This window comes from Aythya ferina (assembly GCF_964211825.1).
Source record: "Aythya ferina genome assembly, chromosome: Z".
NCBI lineage: Eukaryota > Metazoa > Chordata > Aves > Anseriformes > Anatidae > Aythya > Aythya ferina.
In genome coordinates this window covers 24,094,779-24,119,120 of record NC_140299.1, presented here as the reverse complement: position 1 = coordinate 24,119,120, position 24,342 = coordinate 24,094,779, and the positions used below count along the sequence as shown (strand labels likewise).

The 24,342-nt window shown below is 40.8% G+C and overlaps 1 protein-coding gene across 3 annotated transcripts in view; it reads left to right on the top strand.

Moving 5' to 3' along the window:
• Window positions 1-24,342, top strand: part of THBS4 (thrombospondin 4) — a 40,106-nt gene that overhangs the window by 3,697 nt on the left and 12,067 nt on the right. For 2 of the 3 annotated variants that reach the window (XM_084503425.1, XM_084503426.1), the window contains exons 2-12: window positions 2,131-2,334; window positions 6,634-6,881; window positions 7,924-8,029; window positions 13,053-13,135; window positions 13,585-13,636; window positions 15,020-15,192; window positions 18,243-18,380; window positions 19,011-19,088; window positions 21,756-21,908; window positions 23,320-23,424; window positions 23,641-23,748. In XM_084503425.1, the coding sequence (XP_084359551.1) occupies window positions 2,131-2,334; window positions 6,634-6,881; window positions 7,924-8,029; window positions 13,053-13,135; window positions 13,585-13,636; window positions 15,020-15,192; window positions 18,243-18,380; window positions 19,011-19,088; window positions 21,756-21,908; window positions 23,320-23,424; window positions 23,641-23,748 (1,448 nt within the window). The remainder of the gene's footprint in view (window positions 1-2,130; window positions 2,335-6,633; window positions 6,882-7,923; window positions 8,030-13,052; window positions 13,136-13,584; window positions 13,637-15,019; window positions 15,193-18,242; window positions 18,381-19,010; window positions 19,089-21,755; window positions 21,909-23,319; window positions 23,425-23,640; window positions 23,749-24,342) is intronic. The other variant, XM_084503427.1, reaches the window with a different exon arrangement.

The window sequence follows — 24,342 nt, the reverse complement described above, 5'->3', positions numbered from 1 at the left end:
GTCAATGGGCAGAGGCCAATGGGATGAGGTTCAACATGGCTAAGTGCCGGGTCCTGTACTTTGGCCAAAACAACCCCGTGCAGTGCTACAGGGCTGGGGCAGGGTGGCTGGGAAGCTGTGCAGAGGAAAAGGACCTGGGGGTGTTGGTCAATGCTCACCTGAACGTGAGCCAGCAGTGTGCCCAGGTGGCCAAGAAGGCCAGCGGCATCCTGGCTTGTGTCAGGAATAGTGCAGCCAGCAGGAGCAGGGAGGTGATCGTCCCCCTGTGCTCTGCTCTGGTGAGGCCGCACCTCGAGTACTGTGTTCAGCTTTGGGCCCCTCACTACCAGAAGGACATCGAGGCCCTGGAGAGGGCTATGAAGCCGGTGAAGGGCCTGGAACACAAGTCCCATGGGGAGCGGCTGAGGAAACTGGGGTTGTTTAGTCTGGAGAAGAGGAGGCTCAGGGGAGACCTCATTGCTCCGTGAAAGGAAGGTGTGAGGAGCTGGGGGTCAGCCTCTTCTCACAGATAACCAGTGCTAGGACTAGAGGGAATGGCCTCAAGTTGTGCCAGGGGAGGTTCAGGTGGGAAATGAGGAGACTTTTCTGCTCAGAAAGTGCAGGCAGGCACTGGGATGGGTTGCCCAGGGAGGTGGTGGAGTCACCATCCCTGGGGTTCAAGGCAAGGTTGGACGTGGTGCTTAGGGACATGGTTTAGTGGGTGACATTGGTGTTAGGGAAATGGTTGGGCCAGATGCTCTTGAAGGTCTTTTCCAACCTTGATGATTCAGTGCTTCTATGAAAACTCTCAGTAGAATTGTAGGATCCTTGGACTTGGTATGGGTGTAGACTTGAGCTACGATCTATATTCTTCTATGAGATGAAGGGAAAAACATCTTCACTTCTTTTTTGGAAATAACATCAGTGTCCAAATGAATGGATGCTTTAGAAAGAGCAACAGAAGCAGCACAAAGACGGACTCTAATTTAAGGGAATAAGATTTACCATATGGCTGTGGGTGGGACCACGTGCCCATATGGTTGTGCTCTAAGCACTCTTGAGTGCCCTTCAGCTCACGGTGTATGGAAATACTGGTTTAGTAGGATGGTCCCAGCTTCATAGGTGATGGTCCGTCTCTGAGGGAAAAGGATGGCCCAGCTCTGATAGGCCTATTGGAGTGGCAGTGGTGTGCAACTACTAAATATACCTGTATATTTAAATAGTGTTTGTGTATAGTCATTTATCAGTCTTTGTTGGAAGGGTATAATGTACATTATGCTCTGATGGAAGCAGGCTGGAATAAGACTTTACTGAGAATCTTCATGTAATAGGTTGAGCTTGGGGACATCACAGATTTAGGAACACTGAGGAATAACCCAGCTTGTTGTTTCAGTGCCATGAGGGGGATTGCTGGCGTACTTATGAGTATAATACTTAGACTCTTTGCTGATGTATTGTGCAAAAATTAAAAAGAAAAATTGGAAACAGATTTCACTATGCCTTCAGGGTTATTTTTTTGTCAGGCCTGTCTTTCTTTGTTATCTGTGCCAGAAGGGAAAGATGAGTCTTATTTATATATTATATCTTCTCAGAAGTCAGTGAAGTAAGAAGGAGGCTATGAATATCTTATTACTTACCTGGCTCTTTAGCATTTTAATTGATGCCCTGCAAATGTCATCAAAATATTTCTTAGGATAAGCACACTGGAAATCTGTCTGAAATGTTGATGCTGGATTCTGAATGTAATAAAAATATTCATTTGAATTTATGAAAGCAGAAATAGTTTGAAAAGATTTCTGTTGAGGTACATTGCCAAAGACGTGAATCTTGGAGACCTACCTGGAAATATTTGAGGACATCAATTTGAAAACTATTTCTGTTTTTCTAAATTATCAATAATTCCTTTTAAAAAAAAGTCACAGAAAGGTAGTTGGTTGCAACAAAATCTCTGTAATATTTTCATATTATTCACTTCTGTTTTCATATTCCTTATTTTAGGAAGGACATTTGGTGCAATTTTAGAGTATCTATATGGAAATAGAGAAGAGTGTGCAATCTTCTACAGGGTGGCATAGGGATGAACAACTTCCAGGTGGAGTTATTCTCTGCTCATTATTGCATTTAAGCTGCTGTTGAAACTTTATTTTTCAGTTATTGATCTTCTTTCATATTCCAACAAGAGAGTGGTAACAAACTTCCTGCAACAAGCACTTGGCGATCCTACGCTGAATGAAGTGTTCTTGCTCTCAACATTCAAACTGCAGCCAAAGAGCACAGCCACCATATTTGGCCTGTATTCATCAACTGGAAACAGCAAGTATTTTGAGTTTACAGTAGTGGGACGGATGAATAAAGGTGAGTTGTTTGGAGTAAGTAGAGTAAAACTAGTATGGGATCCATGGTTATTGCTACCTCACAGAGGGACATTGAAAATAGCGTGACTAACCTTTGTGCTTGAGTCATTCCTGCTGAGGGTTGTGTCCACTTAGCCCCCCCCCTCACAAGGCAAAAGAGTTGGCAACATCCACTCTCCCCTTCTGCTGCGTCCCTCTTGCTGGATGCTGCTTGCTCCTGGGCAGGGAAAGCTGACCTGACAGCCAGCTGGTATCCCTGCTCTACCATGCAGCTTGCTTTGAGTAATGCTGAGAAAGTGGGGGTGGGGGCAAAGTATTGGAGAAAGGAGTCAATTTTTTTTTCCTCCTTTTCTTCCCCCTTGGGACAGTCACTGGTTCTTATTACTTAGGAATGCGAGGGACACACGCACATGCCGCCTCATGCATATGAAAGGCCAGTTCTTGTTCCATTGACCCTGGAGGTTAGCTGTGACTACGCAAGACAAACATTCCTAGCACTTACAGGATCTTTTGGGTGAATTAAAGTGTATGTTCGTAATTTAATGAAATTGGTTCATTAGGAGGCAGAGTAGAAACTTCAGTAAATTTTTAGAAATGGATAGTTTTCATTACTCTCTAGACCGTATCTAGGATATATTGCAATATTAAGGTTCAGTGAAAAATGATCAGATGATGTAAATTATTGTTGCTCCATTGACTTCACCACTGCTATGATAATTTGTTGCTGTCGTTATTATGGTCAGGCAGCTGACTGAGCCTATATATAAGAAACTACTCAAAAATGTCAGTTGAGATACAGGAAAATTATTCTATATGCTAAAGAAAAGCACAACTTTTATTTGGGAAATGCAGGGAAGTGAGTTGGATAAAACACTGGTAGTTTTATCAGGTCTACCAAAGTCTTTCTGAGGTCAGAGAATAGTAACTTTTCTGCTCTGTTTGTACTGAGGGCAGGTAAGAAGTGGTCACTCAGTCATATCAGTAACTGTAGTGCAGTTCCTAAAACTGTTTACTTAATTTCTAAATAAGTGATATATCACACATGCTTTCTCTCTATTCCTCTCTCACTTGTGCATGCACAAAATTATGCCTGTAAATGTTATATAGGAATGCATATGTATGTACACATGTGTATGTAAATAATTGTAAGCTCATCAAGCTTTTCAACTTGCAACAATACGTGCGTGACTGATAGTTACTGATATGTATGGTAAGTCTGTTGTAATTAACAGACTTAGGAAGCTTCATGGTGGAAAGTTGCATGGTTTCTTTTGATTTTGTCCTCAGTATATTAGAGTTGTATTTGAAAAGTGTCTGTGACAGGATTGTAGTGTACAGATGGACAACGTGAAGAAGCTTCTACTGTCAGTGACTAGTGCCATTTTTATTCTGAGTAGTTGTAGGGCTCTTGTAACCTACCTGTTGTAAAGGACTGGTTGAACATGGGGAGACTTTTCACAGCAAGTCTGTTCTACGGAGGTCTCTTTGCCTCCTTGTTATTTTAGAGCACCTTGTTTAAGACGTATGGCACTGTGTGAATAGTAGGCAGTGTTTCACAGTGTTTTCACGTGTGATTTCTCTGGAAGTGTCAAGTGTCCCATATGGCTACTTCATACAGTAAGTTAAGCTGTATCCAGAAGATCATCACGTGAGCTGGAAGTATGGCGCGTGGGGGCTGTTTGTGATCCTCTCAAGGGTGGAGATCATCACTTCAGTGGTGAGCCAATGTTGGCATCTTAGCAAAACGTAAGGTTTAAATATCTGGGCTTTTGGAAGGATGCATACAGGCATTCCTCTGCATGATATTTCTGCTTACGCACCCAGGTCTGATTTAAGTAGCCCAAAGCCAGCCTCAGTTACCTTTTAAAATGCTACATACGAAAACTGTATTCCCTATGGTTTGCTGATGTTCTGTTTTTGTTATGGTAAACATGATAGTAAATATGTTCATAATACCAAAATGCTTTTTAAAGCACAAACTTTGTGAGAATTTTTTTCCCTTTGATTTGCTAAGTCCATACTGAGGTCTTGCCAGCCCAGCATTAGCTTACCTACGTGATGTAATAACTTTTGCCATGAATCTCTCACCATTTTATAGTCTTACTGGTGCAAGATACGTTGAGGTAAGATGTCCTAGGTGTATCTGAATTGCTGGGCAACTGCTTAACTTGTTTTGGTTAGATCAATGTGCTTCTTAGAGGCAAATTGCAAATGAAGTCTGTGGGTTTCTTATTCTTTTTGAACAATTCCTTTCTGGAAAAAAACAGCAGTGAATGCATAAAACTAATATAACTTAACAACTCTGTAAGGTGATTCCTACTTACTGTCAGGATTAGTAGTTTCACTGAAAGTTTGTTTCCTAAATAGAGCATGTGAGCCACTGAGCCTCAGGAATGTCAGTGTAAGATATCTTAGCAGCAAAAAATTAACATGGGGGCTTGGATGGGTTAAGTCTTATGGAGGCAGTGGTCCAGCAGAAATCTCCCTTCAAAAGCCTACTCTAGTTTACCAGATGGGTATTTGGCTTTGGCTGAGGAAGGAATACTTGATCATTCATCCAAGCCAGACTGCTGCTTGTCTTGAAACTGTTCTGGCAGGGTCTGTTTAGAGCCTTGCCACCATCTCTCCTCCTCCTTTAACTTACTGCTGCACTTGGTCACTATGAGTGCCGGGCCCAGATCCAAGGACCTTGCTTTTATACGACCCAGTGTGCATAATATTTACATAAGTAAAATGTCTGCAACATACTCTGTCTTGCCAGATCTTTGAGTTGGCCAATAAGTGCTAAATTTTAGCAAGTTCCTGGTGACCTCATGCACCTTTGCGGAAATCTCAGCGCTGGCAGCATTTTGACATAGACGGCAGTGAAAACATTCCTGATATTGATCACAGCTGCTGAGGCTTTAGCAGTAGTGTAGAACTGAAAGATGGAGACATACCCAGCCCTGTTTATGCTGGTATAAATCTGAATTAGTTTAATCATTAGACCTAGCAATTAAAGATTGTCAGGCATCTTCTGAGTTATTGGGTACATGTCCCCTACTAGCTGAAATAGCACGATGTCAGAGGGTACATTAGTAGTTGGAAGTTGAGAAGAAAATTTGTTACGTGAGTAGAAATGGCATGAATTCAGTAAGTGCTAGACTAATGGCTTCTCTGAAGCTGGTAAGAGCTTTTTCCTTCTATCATATCCACAATTTTTAGTCGTCCTCATTTCAGTGTAGGCATTTCTTGAAGATCAGAGTATGTGTGAGCTCTTGCTTGATGCAATAGTGGCAGTGCTCTGAACTTCAGACAGATGTTGAAAAGAGCTGGCACTTAACTACTTAGGTGCACAGTGTCTGTGCAGCTTGACTCCTCAGTGCATGGAACTGTTGCCACGAGGAAGTAAAGGACACGCAGAGTTGGTGATCGGTGGGATCTTTAAACCAAGGTCTTTTTAACACTGTAGAATTGTTATATGCTGTCTGGATGCTCTCAGCTCAGTGTTTCTGCAGATAGCTGCGTGCGTTCAGAGAGCTAGAGAGATTTTTGTGGAGAGAAATAGCTATCTGGTCTAAGAGATTTTTAGCTTGGAGATCCTAGCTTACAAATCCAATTTCCTAAGGAAGGAGACATTTTTAAAATACTATGCCATATATAAGAGTTTTTGTTTAGCTGCTCTTGAGGTTTTGATGGTGCATTTTATTTCTATTATCTGTTGCTTGAAGTATCAAATAGGTAATTCACAAAAGTCTTAAAGTAAGAGTGAGAAGGGAATCAGTCATCTTCAAGGGCGGGATGTGTCTTTTCTCCATTGTATTTTTGTTTTCATATCTGATTTGTTAGAGTAAAATGCAGATTTTCTCATCGGAATTGTGCTTTCTTCAGAGACGCATTTGGTTACACTGTCAGATAGCTTTGAGTGCAATATGCTTCACTGAAGCTGATTTTCTAGTTGTACATTTCTGCTACCAAGTATTTCTAGGACTATCAGATATGTACCTGCCAAAGTGCTGACTGCATGCTGCTAGCTATAACTGCTACCTTTATCACCGTTTTTTAGCACTGTGTGTCCTTAAGGTGATGTGTTTCATTGTTTAAGCCAGTTAAAAAGGCTTGAGCAAAGCAGTGGAAAACTTCCTACAGGCAGCAATTCCTTACACATCGGGCATCACACAAGAGTTCTGGTAATTTGAGGGTCCACATCCCATTTATTCTTACCATGTCCAGAGAGCAATTACAGATTTCCACAGGATCTTTCTTGATCAGACATGGATTATTCACTACCCTCTGATAGTCATTCTGTGTTTTGTTCCAGTGGTACTTCGTTATCTGAAGAGTGATGGGAGGTTGAACTCAGTGATTTTTAGCAACATCCAGCTGGCTGATGGGAAACCCCATGCTGTCATCTTGTGGCTGAGTGGTCTGCAGCAGGAATCAAGCACAATAGAGTTGTATCTGGACTGTCTGCAAGTAGGTGCCATTCAGGACCTGCCAAAAGCATTTTCAACTCTGCCTGAGAGGTCAGCAGCAGTAGAATTGCACATCTTCCAGAAGAAGCCACAGGTGAGCAGGAAAACTGGGAGCAGGGTGAGCACTTGGAGGGACCGTCAGAGATCCTCTGGATCACTGAATCCAGATCTCTGAAATAAATGTAAATAACGTTCCCTATCAAACAGCTGAAATCTTAGCTTCACTGAACCCAGTAGTAATTTTACTATTCATTGTAAACACGGTTTCTGGCTTTTTTTTTTTTTTTTTTTAAATACAGCCTCCATCACTTCTGTTTAGGTGCTTCTTGGGGACTGAACTTTTGTAAGCTCTTAACCGATACAATAAGGGCAGCTCTTCATGAGCTTCTTACAGCCATTGAGCAAGGGTGAGTAACCTGTGGCTGGTTATGTGGTTCTTCTCTTCATAAGCCACGTGGACTTAGAAGACAAAAGTGGCAACTTGTGTGTTGCCAGCTGAGTGTCAAAACTCCATCTGTTGCACTGCAATGGCTTTTCTGCTTCTGTCTCCCAATCAGGGATTGGCATAGCCTCATGTCAGTTCTATATCAGTAGTCCAAGGTAAAGAGTATCCTCCTCCACAAGCATCTTCTGTCACTGTTAATGCAAAATTTGCTTTAGGAAGTGCAAAGGCATTCTGCCCCCAGGTGGCCCCTGAGCTTTGTTTCATTGCAGACTTGAAAATGGGGAATCACCAAGGAGCTTACATACTTGATATGAATGTAAAGCTGTTTGAGAGGGGGAAGAAGGACTGCTTTGGATTCAGTTCAACAACAACAACAAATTGTGTACTACAATATATTAAAAAAAAAAAAAAAATTCCCACTATGTGAGATTATATGAATTTTAACAGGTGGGGGGTAGGCAAAGAAGAGTTAGAAATAAAAGCCATAGGTATTTGAAAATCTGCAAGGCAACAATTTGGGATTTTACTACAGTTGGGATGGTGATGGGCAGTTCTTAAGGGAAGGCTTAGGAGCCCTACGTGCTTGGGAAGTACAGATCTTCTTTGAAAAATTAATCTGCTTTCTCTGATATTTTGCATTATTCCCATTCTTGTAACAGAACTGAACTCTCGCTTTTTGTTGTGACTCCAGGATACACTGGATGAGCTGAAGCTGGTAACCGGAGGAACACTTGCCCAAGTGGGGAACCTGCAGGACTGTTTTCTTCAGCAAATTGAACCTGCTTCTCAGTACAATGGTAAGGCCTGCAACCAGGAGTTAAAGTGGTTCATGGGGATACCAGTGCAAAGAAGTCATTCTGGTGAATATTAAAAATGTGGAGAAACTCTATAGACAAGTATGCTAATTATTTGACCAATTTACAGCCATGACAATACTCCAGGAATGTTTTAGAAATGTCTCAATTTGGAGAGAAAACAAATACTGTCCAGTGATAAAGAACTGATGATCTAGTAGAGAAGGAGAGTCAGATGATTAGAAAAGGCTTTTTAGTGTAATTTTGTAAGATGATACTTCTGTGAACACAGTCTGTTTGAGTCGTTTTTTGTGGGTCACCTGAACACTCTGGAGACAGGAAGGACAAAGCACGAGAGGTTGCAGGGTGTGTTGGTGCTGCAGTTACAGAGCCTGTGCATCTGTGTGGAAAAAGCCATTGCAAGGCAGCCACTAGTCCTGCCATAAGTTAGCTGACGTATTTGTTCACCTGCTGGGCCAGAAATCTGCTGCAAAACCAAATCCTTTTCTTGCTGTGCTATGTATTGTGGAGACCAAGCTGGGAGGAGGGAGGAAAGAAAGGAACAGAGGCTGTTGGGATCCCTGCAGGGATGCATTTCTGCTGCATGCAGTCCTATGTGACTGCACTCTCAGGCGAGGATGCTCTCTAACCTCTCAACGCTGCAAATCCAGGCTAGACTGCCCCATCTGTACTTCTTCCTAGTCTCTGTCATCTGCCTTACTGCTGTGGGTGTGAGGGAACTGAATGGATTCACACTGTGTGCAATATGTTAATATGTGACAACAATGGGGGAGAGAAAATAAGTGAGCTTGAGACTTGAAATAGAATCCATGTGAAATATCCTCTTTCTCTCACACTTTCCTGTCCTCCAGGACAGGCATTGCTACTTTAGATCAGAGTAGATTTGATGTGACTGGGTAAAAAGATGCAGAATGTTTATGTGAGAGCATTCTGGATGCTAAATAAGAGTATAGGAATCAGTGCTGTGCCTTGCAGCTGTATAAATCCTCTGTTGTACATGCTTCTGTTTTCTTGCTTCTTAACATATATTCAACCAGGCAAAAAAGTAAAATCCATAATTAAACTATTTTATCATTGAAGGTCTGCTTTTCTTTTTCCATAGATCAACAGGGACTTGCACGTATGCAGGAAGGGCAATTCAGTGTCTCCTCCTGGAAAATCTCACATCTCTGTGAGCAGCATTTCAAAATTGCAGCTTTCTCATTTGTCTTTTTGCTCATTAATCAGTCTGAACTGTAGTAATACAGAGAGATATAGTTTCACTGTCTGGCTGTCTCCACCTGGCTGAGCTATTTGAACTGGCAACTCAAATTCAGTTGTTTATAGCCTTCATGTGGATTTAGTATCATATTAAAAGTATTCTAAAAAAGAAGAAAAAAAAAACCTCAAATGTATTCAAGGTCTTTATAGTCAAATCCACCAAAGGAAAAGGTGCAAATGTTCCAATGGCAATATTAACTCAGCTGCCTTACGCTTTATATATGCTTCACAGTGCCCTTTTACAGGAGCAATATATCAGATAACCACAATTTTGCCTTTAGGCAGAAAAAACAGCAATGCAACTGCTTAGCAGAATAGGGGTATGAGACCTATGTATCTTGGTAAAAGCACGATTTTCATGTTAATCAGAAAATCACGAACAGAGCTTTGGACCTGAATAACTGTACGTGAGTTAGGCTGCATGTCTGGTCATTGCTCACTGCTGTGGCAGCAGCATTCCCTCCATGCTCAGCTTGTGAGGCTGAAGCACCTTATCAGTGTAGCTGAGACCTGAGAATATGATGATCAGATAGATATTGAACATGTATTTGGGTCTTCCCACATGTGCAGGAAAATACTCTGCAAGATACACTGACTTTGGTAGATGAGATCAGTGTGCCACATGTAACCAGCATCAGAAAATCACTCAGGTTGGAAGAGACCTTTGGTTCATGAAGAGACCATCTGGTTCATGCAGGGTACCTGAACTTGACATAGTAAGTTTTTAAAAACAAACAAGCAAAAAATCCTGTGTCCCATGAGATCAAGGGGTATTTTTGTTGTTGTGTTTGTTTTATTATGTTTTTTTTTTTTTTTTTTTTTTTTTTTTTTTTTTTTCCTCACCTCGCTCCTGTGTACCAATATAGACCTACAGGGAAGAGTCTGAGTGAGAGGAATGATAGTGTTGCATTCCCTGAATTTCCCCAACAGTTCGTGGGAAACAGAACTCTGTTACTTTTGGTCTTTTCTCAGGGGTCTCTAGTTTTCTGTTTGGTATTGAGAACTGGCTTTGTTGCAAGTTTGTAGCCTGTTGCATAGATGTTTTGTGAGTCGGTACAAACTCTGCACCCCCCAGTACTCAATACATGTTTTCTGTGATAAGTCTGTACAGATTTGAACAAATGTCTCCTGGCAAAAAGATCATTACACATCTGCGGAGATATTTCCTTCTGTTTAGTTTTGAACCTGCCTCTTAGTAATTGCATGTATAACATCTACATGAAGCTTCTTTGGTAGTAGGTTACAGACTGACAAGAAACTACTCATCAACTGCTATCTAGCTAACTACTATCTTCAACTACTGTAATCATGGCTGGATCTCTAACTTTGGCCATGTAACCACAACCTCTTTAAATGACACTTCAGGACTGGCCTTGCTGAATGGTCTTCAGTGCAGTGCTTAAGCCAGTATCACTCCCAAGAGGACTAGAAGAAGGGCCAGTAGATCTATGAGGCATTTCAGTGGCCCGTCACCCTGCATGGGTTGGTTATCTGAGCAAGGCAACTGGGCACCTGCTCCAAATGCAAGGGCCTGTAGAAGATACAGGGAAGAGAAGGAGCCTGTCATGACCTCAGACTTGAAGAGAATAAGTGGGTCAAGGGGCTTCAGTTCCCTCTTGGAGAGTAATTCTTCTGATCCATCTCTGAATTTAATAATTGTCATGAAAGATATTCTGTCAGGTTGTTACTGACTCAAAATATAGAGGTGGGCACTCACTGTGCTGGGCAGATGCCTAAGCAGGTGGGGGCATGGATGACAGTGACTACATGGTAGAACCAGATAGCCACATGTACATACTGAAGCTATATGGCTAACTCCTGGGAAAAGCCACTCCAAAATATGCTCTGCAGCATTCTGTGGCCCAGCAGCTCTCTGAAGAGCCTTTCCAAGCTCTGACCATGGACAGTCAGTTATTCTGCTAGAGGTAGGGCTTACCACAGGACTTGGCTTTAAATGTAGGAGGAAAAAGAAATGCTATGGTTAGTCATCTGTTTATGCTCCACTACCCAAATTTGTAAACAGGACATGTAGTTCGTGTCAGTATAACCTATTTAATCCACCTTAACATCCAGCATTCCTCAAAAGTGTACAAAATTGATTGGTTTTTCATTGAAATGCTAGTGAATAAAGAAGCATCTAATATCTTGAGATTTTTTTTGCAAGTTTCAGTCAACAATGCCTAGACCATTCTTTATTTAATTATTATAACTAATGTATATTTTTTATTTTAAAAAAAAAAAAAAAAAAGGTAAAACAAGAACAGACTCCTGCATCTGGCCTAACAATCAGTGGGCCAGGGTTTGTGATTGGATTCTGAAATACTCAGAAATTAATTCTTGCTATCTTCCTCCACAAATAAAAATCAGAAAAGGCTGGGACTAGAATAGAGGCAAGTCCTTGAACAGGTTGTTCCTGAGTCTTTAAACTTGTTTAGTATTCTGATGGAAAAAATCTGAAATGAAGGAAAAGTAATATATGAGGAGTAGAACAACTTGCACCAGAATATTTGGAAACATTTAGAGACACTCTGAAGTACCAAACTTTGAGGTAAACATTAAGAAAAGCATTTTTCATACAGGCTTTTAGTACTCTGAAAAGCAATATGTGAATAAACTTCCCTGAAGCCACTGGGCATAATATCAAAATATCCTGCTTGCTTAGAATGCAAAACAGCATGTATTTGTGACGGTTGTTTTGACATGCAGACTTTGAGAAGTAAATAATGGGAAGTAAACAAATAGCTGCTTGAGAGAGCAAGAAACTCAGAAGTGAGCTACAAACAAATTACTCTGCTAACCATACTCTTTTATTCTTCCCTGTCATTGGATCAAAATTTATGTTTCATTTAACAAATATAAGTTTTGCGTGAAGATCATGGGTCAAGTTTGCTCTTTCCTTACAGCTCTGTACAGATCTAGCTTTTGGTCTTTTCTATGAGTTCTTTAATTTTCTATTTGGTATTGAGAACTAGTTTTGATGACAGTTGGTAGCCTGTTGAGTGGATATTTTGTCAGTCCATATGAATTCTGCACCCACCAGAAGCAAACACAGCTGTGGAAATGGTGCACAGAGCAACGACCTGCCTTTTGGAAGAAAAGCCAATGGACAGTTGCAGTTATTAAAACTGCTGTTTTGGCCAGAGCAACTGCTTTTGATGCATAGTCAGAGCTGCATGATGAGTTTGCTCAAAAAGTTGGGTAACTTCATGCTGGAAAGTGTTCAGGGGTTGGTTGTAGTGATGTGGAATACATTCGCATAGCCTAAGTTCCATTTGCATGGGCAGATGCTTCATGCTTCTGCCTTGCCCTGCTATCTCAAATGGGTTATCACAAAAATACTCCTTTACAGTCTTAGAGTTTCACTTAGGGCCTTGTAGGATCTTGTAATGCTGGTAGCATTAGTTGCCTATATTGCTAGATCTTAGCAGAGAGCTTTGATGCTGAATGAAACAATGAGGGAAAAATCACAGACTGCTTTTCTGTCTGTGTGAAAGAAGTTTGTGCTTTCTCTGCCTCTTTCTGTGGCATACGTTGAAGTTCAGTCCAGAAAAGTGTTGATTTCATGCAAATCCCTCTGTAAAAATTGGAGCTAGATACTACGTTTCCTCTAAGTATAGCCACAGGACTTAAGCAACTGGCCTCCTTGGCTTTTCAAGGTGCTTCCATCTTGTTTTTCAGAAACGATCGTGACAAATGAAGGAGTTATGCGCATTGTGCACTCTTTTTCATTGCTGTTTCCCTACAGGAGATTTTAATAGGCAGCTGATGAGCCAGATGATGCAGATGAACCAGATACTGGGTGATGTGAAAGACCTTCTGAGACAACAGGTACTGCATAAAGACTTCAGTGTGAAATCTCCTATGCTTGCGACTTCAGTAGGGTCAGTGGAGAATCCATGAAAGCAGGAAGATTTTGTGTAGAGTTCATTGCCTCAGGTGTTTGACACAGTGGAGGAAAAATAACCAGATAGTTTCTGGTACAGGCCTGTTGCACAGAACTGAACTTAAATTTATTCCAGTTGCTGCTTGGTCTCAGTACTGGATTTGCATGGCTGGTGTTAAACATGGCATTCTTAAAGATCCTATTGATGGAGGATGAAGTGAAGTACAACCATTATCACTGTTCTTAGCTGTATGAAATACAGAGAGCATCTCATTTCAAGATACAGAACATGTGTTGCACAATCTGAGTGGCATCTTGGGAAAAATCATAACAGTTCTTCTGGCAAACTGGAGCTGCCTGCATCCAAATAATTCTTATTTTCTATATTCTCAAGGTCAAAGAAACAACTTTTTTGAGAAATACCCTAGCTGAGTGCCAGGCATGTGGTGAGTATTCTTGAGCTGCTTGTAGAAGGCAACCAGATGAGATGTATGGTCATTTAAAAGACAATATTGATTGTATCAGTTTTGTTTGGTTTCTAACAAGTATGTTTAGAAAATCTTGTGTTCAGAATTCCAGATATATTGGTCACAGATTTAGAACAGATTGTCATTAGAGAAAAAGCTTTTAGTTTCCATAGATTCCATATTCCAACTATTCCATAGTTTCCAGTCACTTAATGGGGTATAACAACCCTGTAAATAAAGCAGTGACATCTCACGCTCTACTGTCAATTCTCACTCTGCCACAAAGGTGTGCCACATGTTCCTGGAGACAGAGACATTGCCAGCCAATTGTCTCATGAACAATCTTAGTAGAAGCTGAGGAATTAGAAATGCTATGTGGAAGCTGGTGTATGTCAGTCTGATGAGGCAGGTTCTGGGTAGTCTACCTGAAACTAATCTGGATCTAGGTATGTCGTTGTTGGTTAACAGCAGTAAGATCCAAAGGAAAGTTTCCATCTTTTCACTAAATGGAAGAAGTAAATTTCCAAATGCTACAGCATTGCACTCCTGCACAACTGTAGGACATGCATGCACTCAATATAAAAAGAGAAAATACTTCCTCACTGGATGGGGTGAAGGGCCTTAAACTCATCAAGTCTCTTAGCTGCTTGCTTCTTGCAGGATAATCAAAATTCTCAAAATGCTGCTGGGCTCCAGCCAGGTTAAACTTCATGTGCAAATGCCAAAGAAAAAGTCTTAAAATCTTTTACAACTGCAAAGATGCAGCCCATGCATTGGTACCAGGATTCAGCACCAGCCACTCTTGGAAAATTTTTCTTTAGCCCAGTGCTGGTCTCTGTGTGTCTTAGCCTACATGTCTAGCTGTGCATCCATGGTTTGCCAGCTGCTGCTTCTTTATTTCCCTTATTTGTATATTGTCAAATATGTTTTTGCAAAACCATGGCACCATTTTTCTTATAAAATTGTGGTGTTGTTGATTTAGCTGCAGAAATACTGTAAAACTTTAGTCCTTTGGGCATCCTTCTAGCCATCTGAAGTCGCTGGCTTTCAATTTCCTACCCTGGCCAGCAGCAGATCTGTACTAGGACTAACCTAGAAGGAGGGCCCCCACATGTAGCCAGGAACAACACAGGAACATAACAAAACTGCCTTAATTTTCACCATCTGGGGACACAGCAACCTGCTGGGCTGTTGCCAGCATGAAGTCTCTTCAGCCACAGCACAGCTGGTAGCAATGCAGTGCAGAAACACGAAGTCCCTGCTGAGCAGCATCCTGGGGATCTCTTCAGAGCTCTTGCCAGCCAAAAGCCATGATGGATGTTTCTCTCAATTGCTAAAACTGCTCTTCTTTTTGCTTTAAAGGTTTGGGAACTGTGAATTTTCCAACTCCAATCCCTAGGCGCAGCAAACCCAAATGTGAACCAAGTTCCTGCTTCAGGGGAGTCAGGTGCATGGAGACAGCTGAGGGATTTCAGTGTGGCCCCTGCCCTGAAGGGCTCACAGGGAATGGAGTGACATGTTCAGATATCGATGAGGTAAAATAATGACTTTCACTGAATTATAAAAATAAAAAGCAACTGTCTCACATATAGCAATGGGTTGCTGATGCTTGCTGTTTGTAGCATTTGCTGACTGCATGCACAGTATGCATATTAATTCATTCTGATTTGATTCTACCTCCCTATTTTGCTGTTGCTGCAATTTTATGGAGGTTATACATGTGAAAACTTGAAATACCCTGGTGGGTTGAAAAATTACTTAAAGGAATTCAATGTTTTTGTTTTTGCTTTAAAAATGCACTTTTGACATAATTATTTCTATTCCACAAGAAGATTCAGTAGCTTCTGTTATATGCAGAGCTGCAGAAGTACTTCTTGTTGACATGGGCATTGTATCTTTTAAACTGTAGTGATCCTGAGCTGGCCTAGGAGACGAAAGTCACCCCTAACTGGAGCAGTTTTTTCAGCCTAACCTTAAATATCTATGACAGAAAATAAACACTTATTGTTTTACTTTATGGATGTGACGAAATCTGATAAGGTTGACTTAAATTTATTTTTTTTTTTTCCTATGATATGTTAGCAGTTCAGAGTTTGCTTGTATTGAGGACTAAGTTAATAGATTTACAACATCTTAAATGATTAAATAAAAACTGTGTTCAATGAAACGTGTCACTTACTCGGTATACTTAACACAAACAACAAGCCATTTACAACTTCACCACATTTTTTCTGTGTGGTGATTTTTGCCGTTACCCTTGACTGTTGTTTTTTCTTTTTTTTTTCTTTTTTTTTTTTTTCTTGTGGAAAAATGTCTGGATGTATTAGGCTAGGGAACTAGGTCATTAATTGTGTCTGTACTATGTACCTACCCAATGATGGCAAAAAGCAACAGCAATTCCTTTTTTCTCTCTCCTAGCTAACAAGAGATGTGCTTTGACTGCTTGTTGGGTTTGTTCCTTCCTGTAGGCCAGCAGCAGAGAGGCTGCTTTATGCCCAACTTACGTCTGTGAAAAACACTGGGGAGAAAGTGGGTTGAGTGTGGCAGTTTCCTGAGTTGTAGGCGATGTCTTTTATTTTACCTCACATGGCATGAACTGTGTCTGCTGCAACAGAAGGTGAAAAAAAAAAAAAAAAAAAAAAAAAAAAAGGAAATTTGGAAACTCTGAAATGTGAATGCAAGAGGTGAAGAGCTGAGGCAGCTGTGGCATGGGTTCCATGCCAGGCAACCATCGTGGAAAACTCAGGCCAGCTGAGATAGAGCCCATAAGCATGGAGGGGGTCTACCTACTGATCCATATTCAAACTGAGGCAGACCTCTTCCCTGCTATTTTCAGTGTTAGAGCATTTCTGCCCATAATAGCTATGGTAGGGGAAAAAAAAAACACAAGACTGATGTGAAGTGTCCCAACCTTGAGATTAGTTTTCCCTGAGTGATTAGGATCTGCCACTGGAGGCTTACTTATGTTAAAGTTCCTGCCACCACCCCACAAGGCAGAGTAGATCTATTATTAGAAAGAATAAGGAAATTTTTCCAAAATTATGTCATAGAGATAGAGTCTTGCATACATGAGGACACTTCTACTAAAATGCCAACCAGTCTAGTGCATTTTGTTCATCAGAACATACCTCCCGTAGCAGGTGGATTTTTGCTTATGTAAGCAGAGGGAGGAAAGAGATAAATGATAATAGCCTTATTTTGTGTAATAAAGGGTCTCTGAGTTAGCTGAAACTGTAAGGATAATCATACATTTTTGAAAGTGATTTAGGAATCTCTTCTAGGATAACACCTTTCTACTGATAGAACTATTTCTGTACTTCCAAAAAAAAAAAAAAGAAAAGGCATTTAAAAAGGAGTTCACATGCAAATCTGAGAAAGTGGGAAGCTTCTAGATTTTTCTAAGAGCTGCCGTCATTCTTCCAGAGGCTGTTAACATCTCTGCAACAAGCGCCCCTCTTACTCATTGCCATCTTGAAGAAATTACTTTCATATGTTGTGTTTTGTGAGCTGCAGCCATGCTCTGATGTAATTTGAGTGCCCTCTCCTGGCTACAATAAAAAATCCACATTAAATAATTCTCTAATGGGGACAAAATGTCTGTCCTGGGTCTAACATTTTCCTTATGCTAATTGCAGACACACTTCTATCAGATCTTTCTGTCCAAAATGCTTGGATTTCTTTGGCTTGTATCCCCCTCATATTATAGATGTTTGGTTTTTTTTTGTTTGGTTTTTTTTTTTTTTTCTGTTACTGATGGAAGGAGAAAAGGCATATTTTAAAAACTTTTATTTTTTCTCATGTTTTTATATACTGTTGTCTATAAGCCATAAGCAGCATGATGACATGCTGATGTTTCTAGTACTCTTACAAATAATACCTACTGGCTAGTGATGATACTTGAGAGGCAGCAATACAGGCTGTAGTTCCTGAGCTGGCACCCACAAGGCCACGGAAATGGGGCCACAACCATTCTGTGATACCACATGAGGTAACGAACTGAGTAATGTCTTCAGTCCAAGGGTAATGCTGTGGGTATGTGGTATGTTGGGAGAAGTGCTGAGGGTTGCCAGTGGGCCTCTGGTCTAGAAATGTGTGGGTGCTACTGACACATCCCTGTTCATCTGGCTCACATGTGGTTTACTCCTTACTTCTGAAATTTGCCCTCATACATACAAGGGAAAACGCTGCTGCTGCTTCAGTGTATACAGAACACAACTGCAGGACCTTTTGTGGGTTGCAGCCTTGCTGCTTTCCAGATAATGTGGTCTGGGCCCTTCTAGGGAGATTCTCATCCTCCAAGGGAGCTGAACCTGTCCAACAAAAGGAAGGATGAGGATCAGAACTTAGGGCATCAACTGCAGGCAAAAATGGAATATTGTAATTTAAATTATGGGGATAGCTGAAGACCCACTGGGGTCAGACATACCTGAAACTTTTCTCTGCAAGTCAGTTGTGAACAGAAGACACTTGCATTTAGCATTGCCTAGGCAGGGGCTGACTGAGAGGTCTATGCACGTAGTCGGTCTGGATGTTACTGAAGTGTGAACCAGTGCTTGGTTGATTTTTTTGTTTTTTCTCTTTGCAGTGCCGTTACAGCCCTTGCTTCCCTGGAGTGCGTTGTGTGAACACTGTTCCAGGTTTCCGATGTGAGACCTGTCCCCCAGGATATACAGGACAAACTGTGCAAGGTGTGGGACTCAGCTATGCCAAGAGCAATAAGCAGGTGAGTGGCAGCATCTCTGCAGGAACCTCCATTGCAAGGTGCCGCTTTAAACCAGTATCACATTTCATTTATATTTTAGTCATTCCATGGTTACCTTTCATAGTTAGACAGAGCTTGGAGTGTTTCAGTTAGAAGATCTTAGGTTGTGTTTGTTTGTCTTTGATGTGAGTATTAACAGTCCAATAATCAGGACTGTTGTGGAGGCATGAAAAAAAGTCATTATTTTTGTATGTATCTAATCAATTTTAAAGAGAAACTCTGTTGAGCTTTGTAAACTTATTCTGAACTAGGAAGAGTGGTGATAAGAAGCCTGTTTTGCTGGTTTGTTTTGTTTTGGTTTGGTTTGGTTTTTTGGTTTTGTTTTTAAAATTCCTGTAGTGCCCTACAAGGGGAACATAGTTCTTATCTAAATTCTTATGGTTGAACCAGAATCCCATCCTAAGGTTGCAGTTTCCTGTATTGTATGGTGTCTCTTCAGGGTTGGTATGTGTCTGGAGAGCCATCCAAAAACTGAACCTGTGGGGTATGTCTCTGACATTCAGAGTGTAGATGAACTTTGGTGGCTTATCTTCAGATTTAGATCTCAAGCTGACGTAGTTTTTGCTATATGTTGTTTTGTTTTGTTCCTAGATCTGCTTAGATATTGATGAATGTCAGAATGGCGGGCATGGACTCTGTGTTCCAAATTCCCATTGTATTAACACTTTGGTAAGTGATTTTTCATTTGTGAGTACTAAAAAAAGAGATTGTTTTAAAATTCATTGAAGCTAGAATGGGATTCTTGGCTCTGATTCAAGAGCTGAATAATATAACCTATTTGTTGGCTTACTCAAAACTAAAGAATCCCTTCCCATTTCCGTGACTAATAATGAAATAATCAATACTTGATTTGGCATTAATATGTCTACCTGAGTTGTGTCCATATCCTTTTCAATGAGGAATGGCAGTAACTTTTCTTTCCACATCCTCCAATTACGTGTGTTTATGAATCTGTTATGGCAAGGAAACTCCTTTCAAATACTGAATCTTTGCTTCCCCTCATCTCTTCCCATCTAGCAACTGCTGCAGCAAGCTGTTCCTCTGAATGCTCTTTTTATAGAAAGTCTCCACTTCATTAGGATATTTTTTGTTTTATTTGTTATCCATCTATATAAGCACGGAGAGAAGGAGAGGAGAGCTGCAATTCATATAACACGTTTAATACCTATAAGTATTAAATCCATCAAAGCAAGCATAGCATGAGTAGAACTGGTTTGAAAGATGTTAGGATCCAGTAGAGTGGTTACACAACCAATTTAAGGCTCTGAAGCAATTTGGACACAAATAAGCATTCGTTTAACTTATGGCAGTGTCAAATGTTCTTCTGCTACAGCTGGTTGTATAGAGCAGACTTTGTTCATAATAAGAGAGGGGTTAAAATAACCTACAGGTGTAAGGGTGCTCCTTTTTTTTTTTTTTTTTTTTTTTTTAGCTGGATGTTGTGGAGGCTACCAGCAGTGTTCCCAGTGATTTGTTTTCCTTGCAAATAACCTTGTCTTTCTAGGTTCGTTGTTCAGTTTTCACTATTCAGTATGTTTCTCACTGGATACGTATGTATTCTGGTATCTGGAGTGCTTCTCACACAGGTTGTATCTTACTGCATGACTAGCCCTCTTCTGGCAGCTGTCAGGCCTCGTTTGCAGAGGGCGACAAGAGGTCTGCCAGCTGTCAAACAGAGCAGCATGGGTTTTTTTGCTCCTGTCTTCCTTTAGAAAGAGTTTGGTCTAGAAATGCTGCCTCAAAGTCTGGTTTAGTGCATACCAGAGCTTGATATAGAACAGAATATACTGAGTAAATTTAGCAGGCTTACGAGGATACTACCCTGGTGTCCATTAGGAGGAAGTGCACATACTGTTGAGTTTTGCAAAGGCCGTACCATCTGCATGATGATCACATTACTGCTCATTCATCTCTAAGTCTTTCAGTCTGAAAGTTATGAAAATGGCGTAAAGTTAAAGTTTACACTGAAGTTAGCTAGGAACACAGGAAAAAAAATAAATAATGCCTAGTTGTGTAGTGAATTTATCTCTCTGTCATGCTGGGCTGGGGCAGTCCTGACAGTTCATGCAGCACGCTGTGTATGGGTGAAGTCATCTGAAGCACCTATTTCATAAAGAGGTGGGTAGACAAGTTTGTCAGAGGACTGTTTACTCCTGTTCTTTGACATATCAAAAATAATTATTGATAGAATCATAGAATATTCCACGTTGGAAGGGGTCCACAAGGATCATCAAGTTCAACTCCTCCACACAGGACCACTCAAAAGTCAAGCCAGATGTCTGAGAGTGCTGTCCAAATGCTTCCTGAACTCCATCAGGCTCGGTGCTGTGCCCACTGCCCTGTGGAGCCTGTCCCAGTGTCTGACCACCCTCTGGGTGCAGAGCCTTTCCCTAACCCCCAGCCTGACCCTCCCCTGTCCCAGCTCCATGCCGTTCCCTCGGGTCCTGTCGCTGTCCCCAGAGAGCAGAGCTCAGCGCCTGCCCCTCCGCTCCCCTCGTGAGGGAGCTGCAGGCCGCCATGAGGCCTCCCCTCAGCCTGCTCTGCTCGTATTGTGGCATGAAAATTCTCTATAAGGAAGAAAGGTTATTTTCAGTTAACTTTTATGTGAGAGACAAAAGCTATATTCAGTGCTTGAAGAAAGTCTCTTCTTATCAGCATATATCTGTTTATATCTTTTTTAGTGATTGTCCCAACACAAACTGAAATTCCATTGCTTAGCTTTTTTGCATTTGTTTATATAAGAGAGTTGCACAAATATAACTCAAAAATACATACATGTTTCTAGGTAAATCACTGCAAAACGTTGCATGTATGTTCTTACTGCAGTGTAAATGGAGATGACTGTCTTAGAGTTATGATTTCCTTTCTAAAGAATAAGATTTAGCTCAGATTGGCTTGAAAACATTCGAGTTGGAAAAAAATAGTGGAGCAAAGATAAAGATGAACTTCTTGTCACTCTTTGATTGTTGTTCCCAGTTCAGTTTAGATAAGTAGTCAGGTCAGCTTTACACTGAAATAAGAGCATCGAATCTGAATAATCAGATGCTGCTTAGAATTTGACACAAAGTTTTGACTATTTGGAAGTAGCTCAAATGGAACAAAAAAATGGTCTCAGCAGTTGAGCATGTTTTACAGCATGTACTGTGGGAGGCAAACATGGATTTTGTGTGGAAAGAAAGCTTGTTCACAGTGGAAAAAGAATCAGGGTATGAAAAACTACACTTGCACAGCATAAGCCGTATGACATGAGTCTTGCTCACAAACTTGCTTTTTGAAAAAAAAAAATAATAATAAAGTCCTGTTAAAAGCATGATTAATAACTTTTTGTTCTTACAGGGTTCTTATCATTGTGGCCAGTGCAAATCAGGATTCACAGGAGACCAAGTCAGGGGATGCCAGGCTGAGAGAAGCTGCAGAAGTCGAGCCCTCAATCCATGCAGTGTCCATGCCCGGTGCATTGAGGAACGGAGAGGGGAGGTGACATGCATTGTGAGTTCATAAGTTCATGCATTTGTACAGTGCAAAACAGCCTTTTTTAGCCTGGAACTGAGCTGGTCTTTGTGGCCATTTTATCACTATTGTTGGGTTTTCAACCAAACTGCAACACAATGGCCCAGACCAGTTATGAAAATAACTGAACTGAATCTGTCTGGCAATTTTTTTCTCCTTGCAGTACATCTATAAGGCAGCCATACTTATGTGCTATATTTACTGTGTGGGTTGCTAGTGTTTGCATGATCAGATTTTGGGGGGAATGGCTTTTATAGACTTCCTACAGTCTGCTTCAAAAGGACTATCAAGCGTCACTGTAAAAAGACAGCACAAGGGCAAATTCCTCTGCTGGTGCTCTTCTGCATGCAGGCTTTTTAGCTGTGTAGCAGTAATTAGAGATCCTGTCTGCATAAGCACAGTGCCCGTATTTGTCTGCTGACAAAATTTGGCAATTTTCCAAACGTGACTACAGATCCTAGGCACAGGTAGGCTGTACTGTGCTTTCGAGCCCTGGGAACAGAAGAACACTAAATGGCATACAAACTTTTATTGTAGGAGTTTAACTGAAGTATATTATGTATTATATATTATATAAGTATATTACATATTTTTTTCCATGTTGCAAGGGGAAGCAAGAAACTAGTCCTTTGTCCTAAATTTGGGTACAGTACATGCTTTTGCTGGAACTTGCTTTGGTCTCCTTTTTAAGTACATCTATTTCAAAGATGAAGAAATGAGGATATTTTAGGTTCATGCTGTAATGGAAAGATGTTACTTGTGTTAGGCAAGTCTTTGTTTTAAGGAGAGGCCAGCGTTTAACATGAAATTCTCTGCATGTGTGTTCAGTTACAAATTAGGGATTGTTTTGAAACAATACCAATTTCATTGGCTTGGAGAAACTTGTGTCAAGATGTACTTGCTTTGGCGATGCAAAATGAGTAACTGTCAGAACAGTTTTCTTTTAAAATTTCCTCTAGTTGCAGATTTATTCTTGAGATACTGAATAAAGCACCCGCCTAACCATGGGTCCCTTGCCGAGATGCTGTATGCACATTCTGCCTAGGTCCTGCTTTTCTGTCTTTTCTCCATACACAGATGAAGAATCAGAACTGACTCCTGTCAGGTATCTGAAATAAACCTATGGCTCCAACTGAAATCATTAGGTGTTGCAGGTAGAGTCCATTTAAAACAAAGCCTTAGCTTATTCTGGCTGTTTGTAGATACAGAGAGCTTGAATTAAGGATTTTCTGTTCACATTGAGAGTTGCTGAGGTGTACTTCATTATACTGCAGTGACTGTGCCTTCTGCATGTCAGCATTTTCAAGATTGATGCCAAATTTCCCTCTTAAATATTTCTGACGGGACTCGTTAACCTTTTGGTAGTACTACCATGGTGTTTTATTGATAGTGTGGCATTGGCTGGGCTGGTGATGGTTATATTTGTGGAAAAGATGTTGACATTGATGGCTACCCAAATGAAGAGCTCTCTTGCCCTGCTGAAAGCTGCAGAAAGGTAAGAAATTCTTTCTTAATTCTATAATAATTCCTATAATAATTCAGAGCATGAAGGGGGCTGAGAAACATGACTAGATCCTTTTTCAAGTTACTGTATTCCTGTGGATAAGTTGTTTCATTTGATTAATTAAAACAATAGTAGAAAAGCTGATAATTTTATATTTTCAGTGACTTTAACCCATAGAACACCAGACATATCTCACTTTTTGTCTAGGACAACTGCAAATTTGTCCCAAACTCTGGGCAGGAAGATGCTGATGGTGATGGGGTTGGAGATGCCTGTGATGAAGATGCAGATGGAGATGGCATTCCCAATGACCAGGTGCTGTGCGTAGAACAGGGTAAAGGAGTCTGTGCAAACAGAAGAATCTCACACTACTGCAGTAGGCAGTGATTTTGAAATCTGCGTGCTACTATTTACTGAAGATTATCTCATACACAACACTGTCAGCAGCTCTCTAAATCCTACTTTTTTCTTTATATAAAGGTCCCTTTTATTAGACCTAAAAAAGAATATACCAAAAAAACTAGGGCTACCTCACCTATCCTTAAGTCCCACCAATCTAAGCTATGTTATATTTTAGCATTGAATTTTACATCTTTTTTTATACAGAACTTGTCTCCTTTCACACTCTCCCATAACATGGTCTTTAGGAACATAGTGTCTTTCATTTTAAAGAGCAGTTTGGCCTGACATAACATTTCATGAGGGATCCAACCCCCCTGCCCTCCCCCCCCTCCCAGTTTCATGAGGGATCCAACCCCCCTGCACCCCCCCTTCCCAAATTAATGGGTGTCTTGCCAATAACTTGAAAAAGCTTTGGATCATGTTCTGAAAGAGAAAGAGGTTTCCATGTAGGGATTCTGCTGCAGAATACACCAGAGTATAAATTCATGTTGTAAAAGCTCTTTTCCA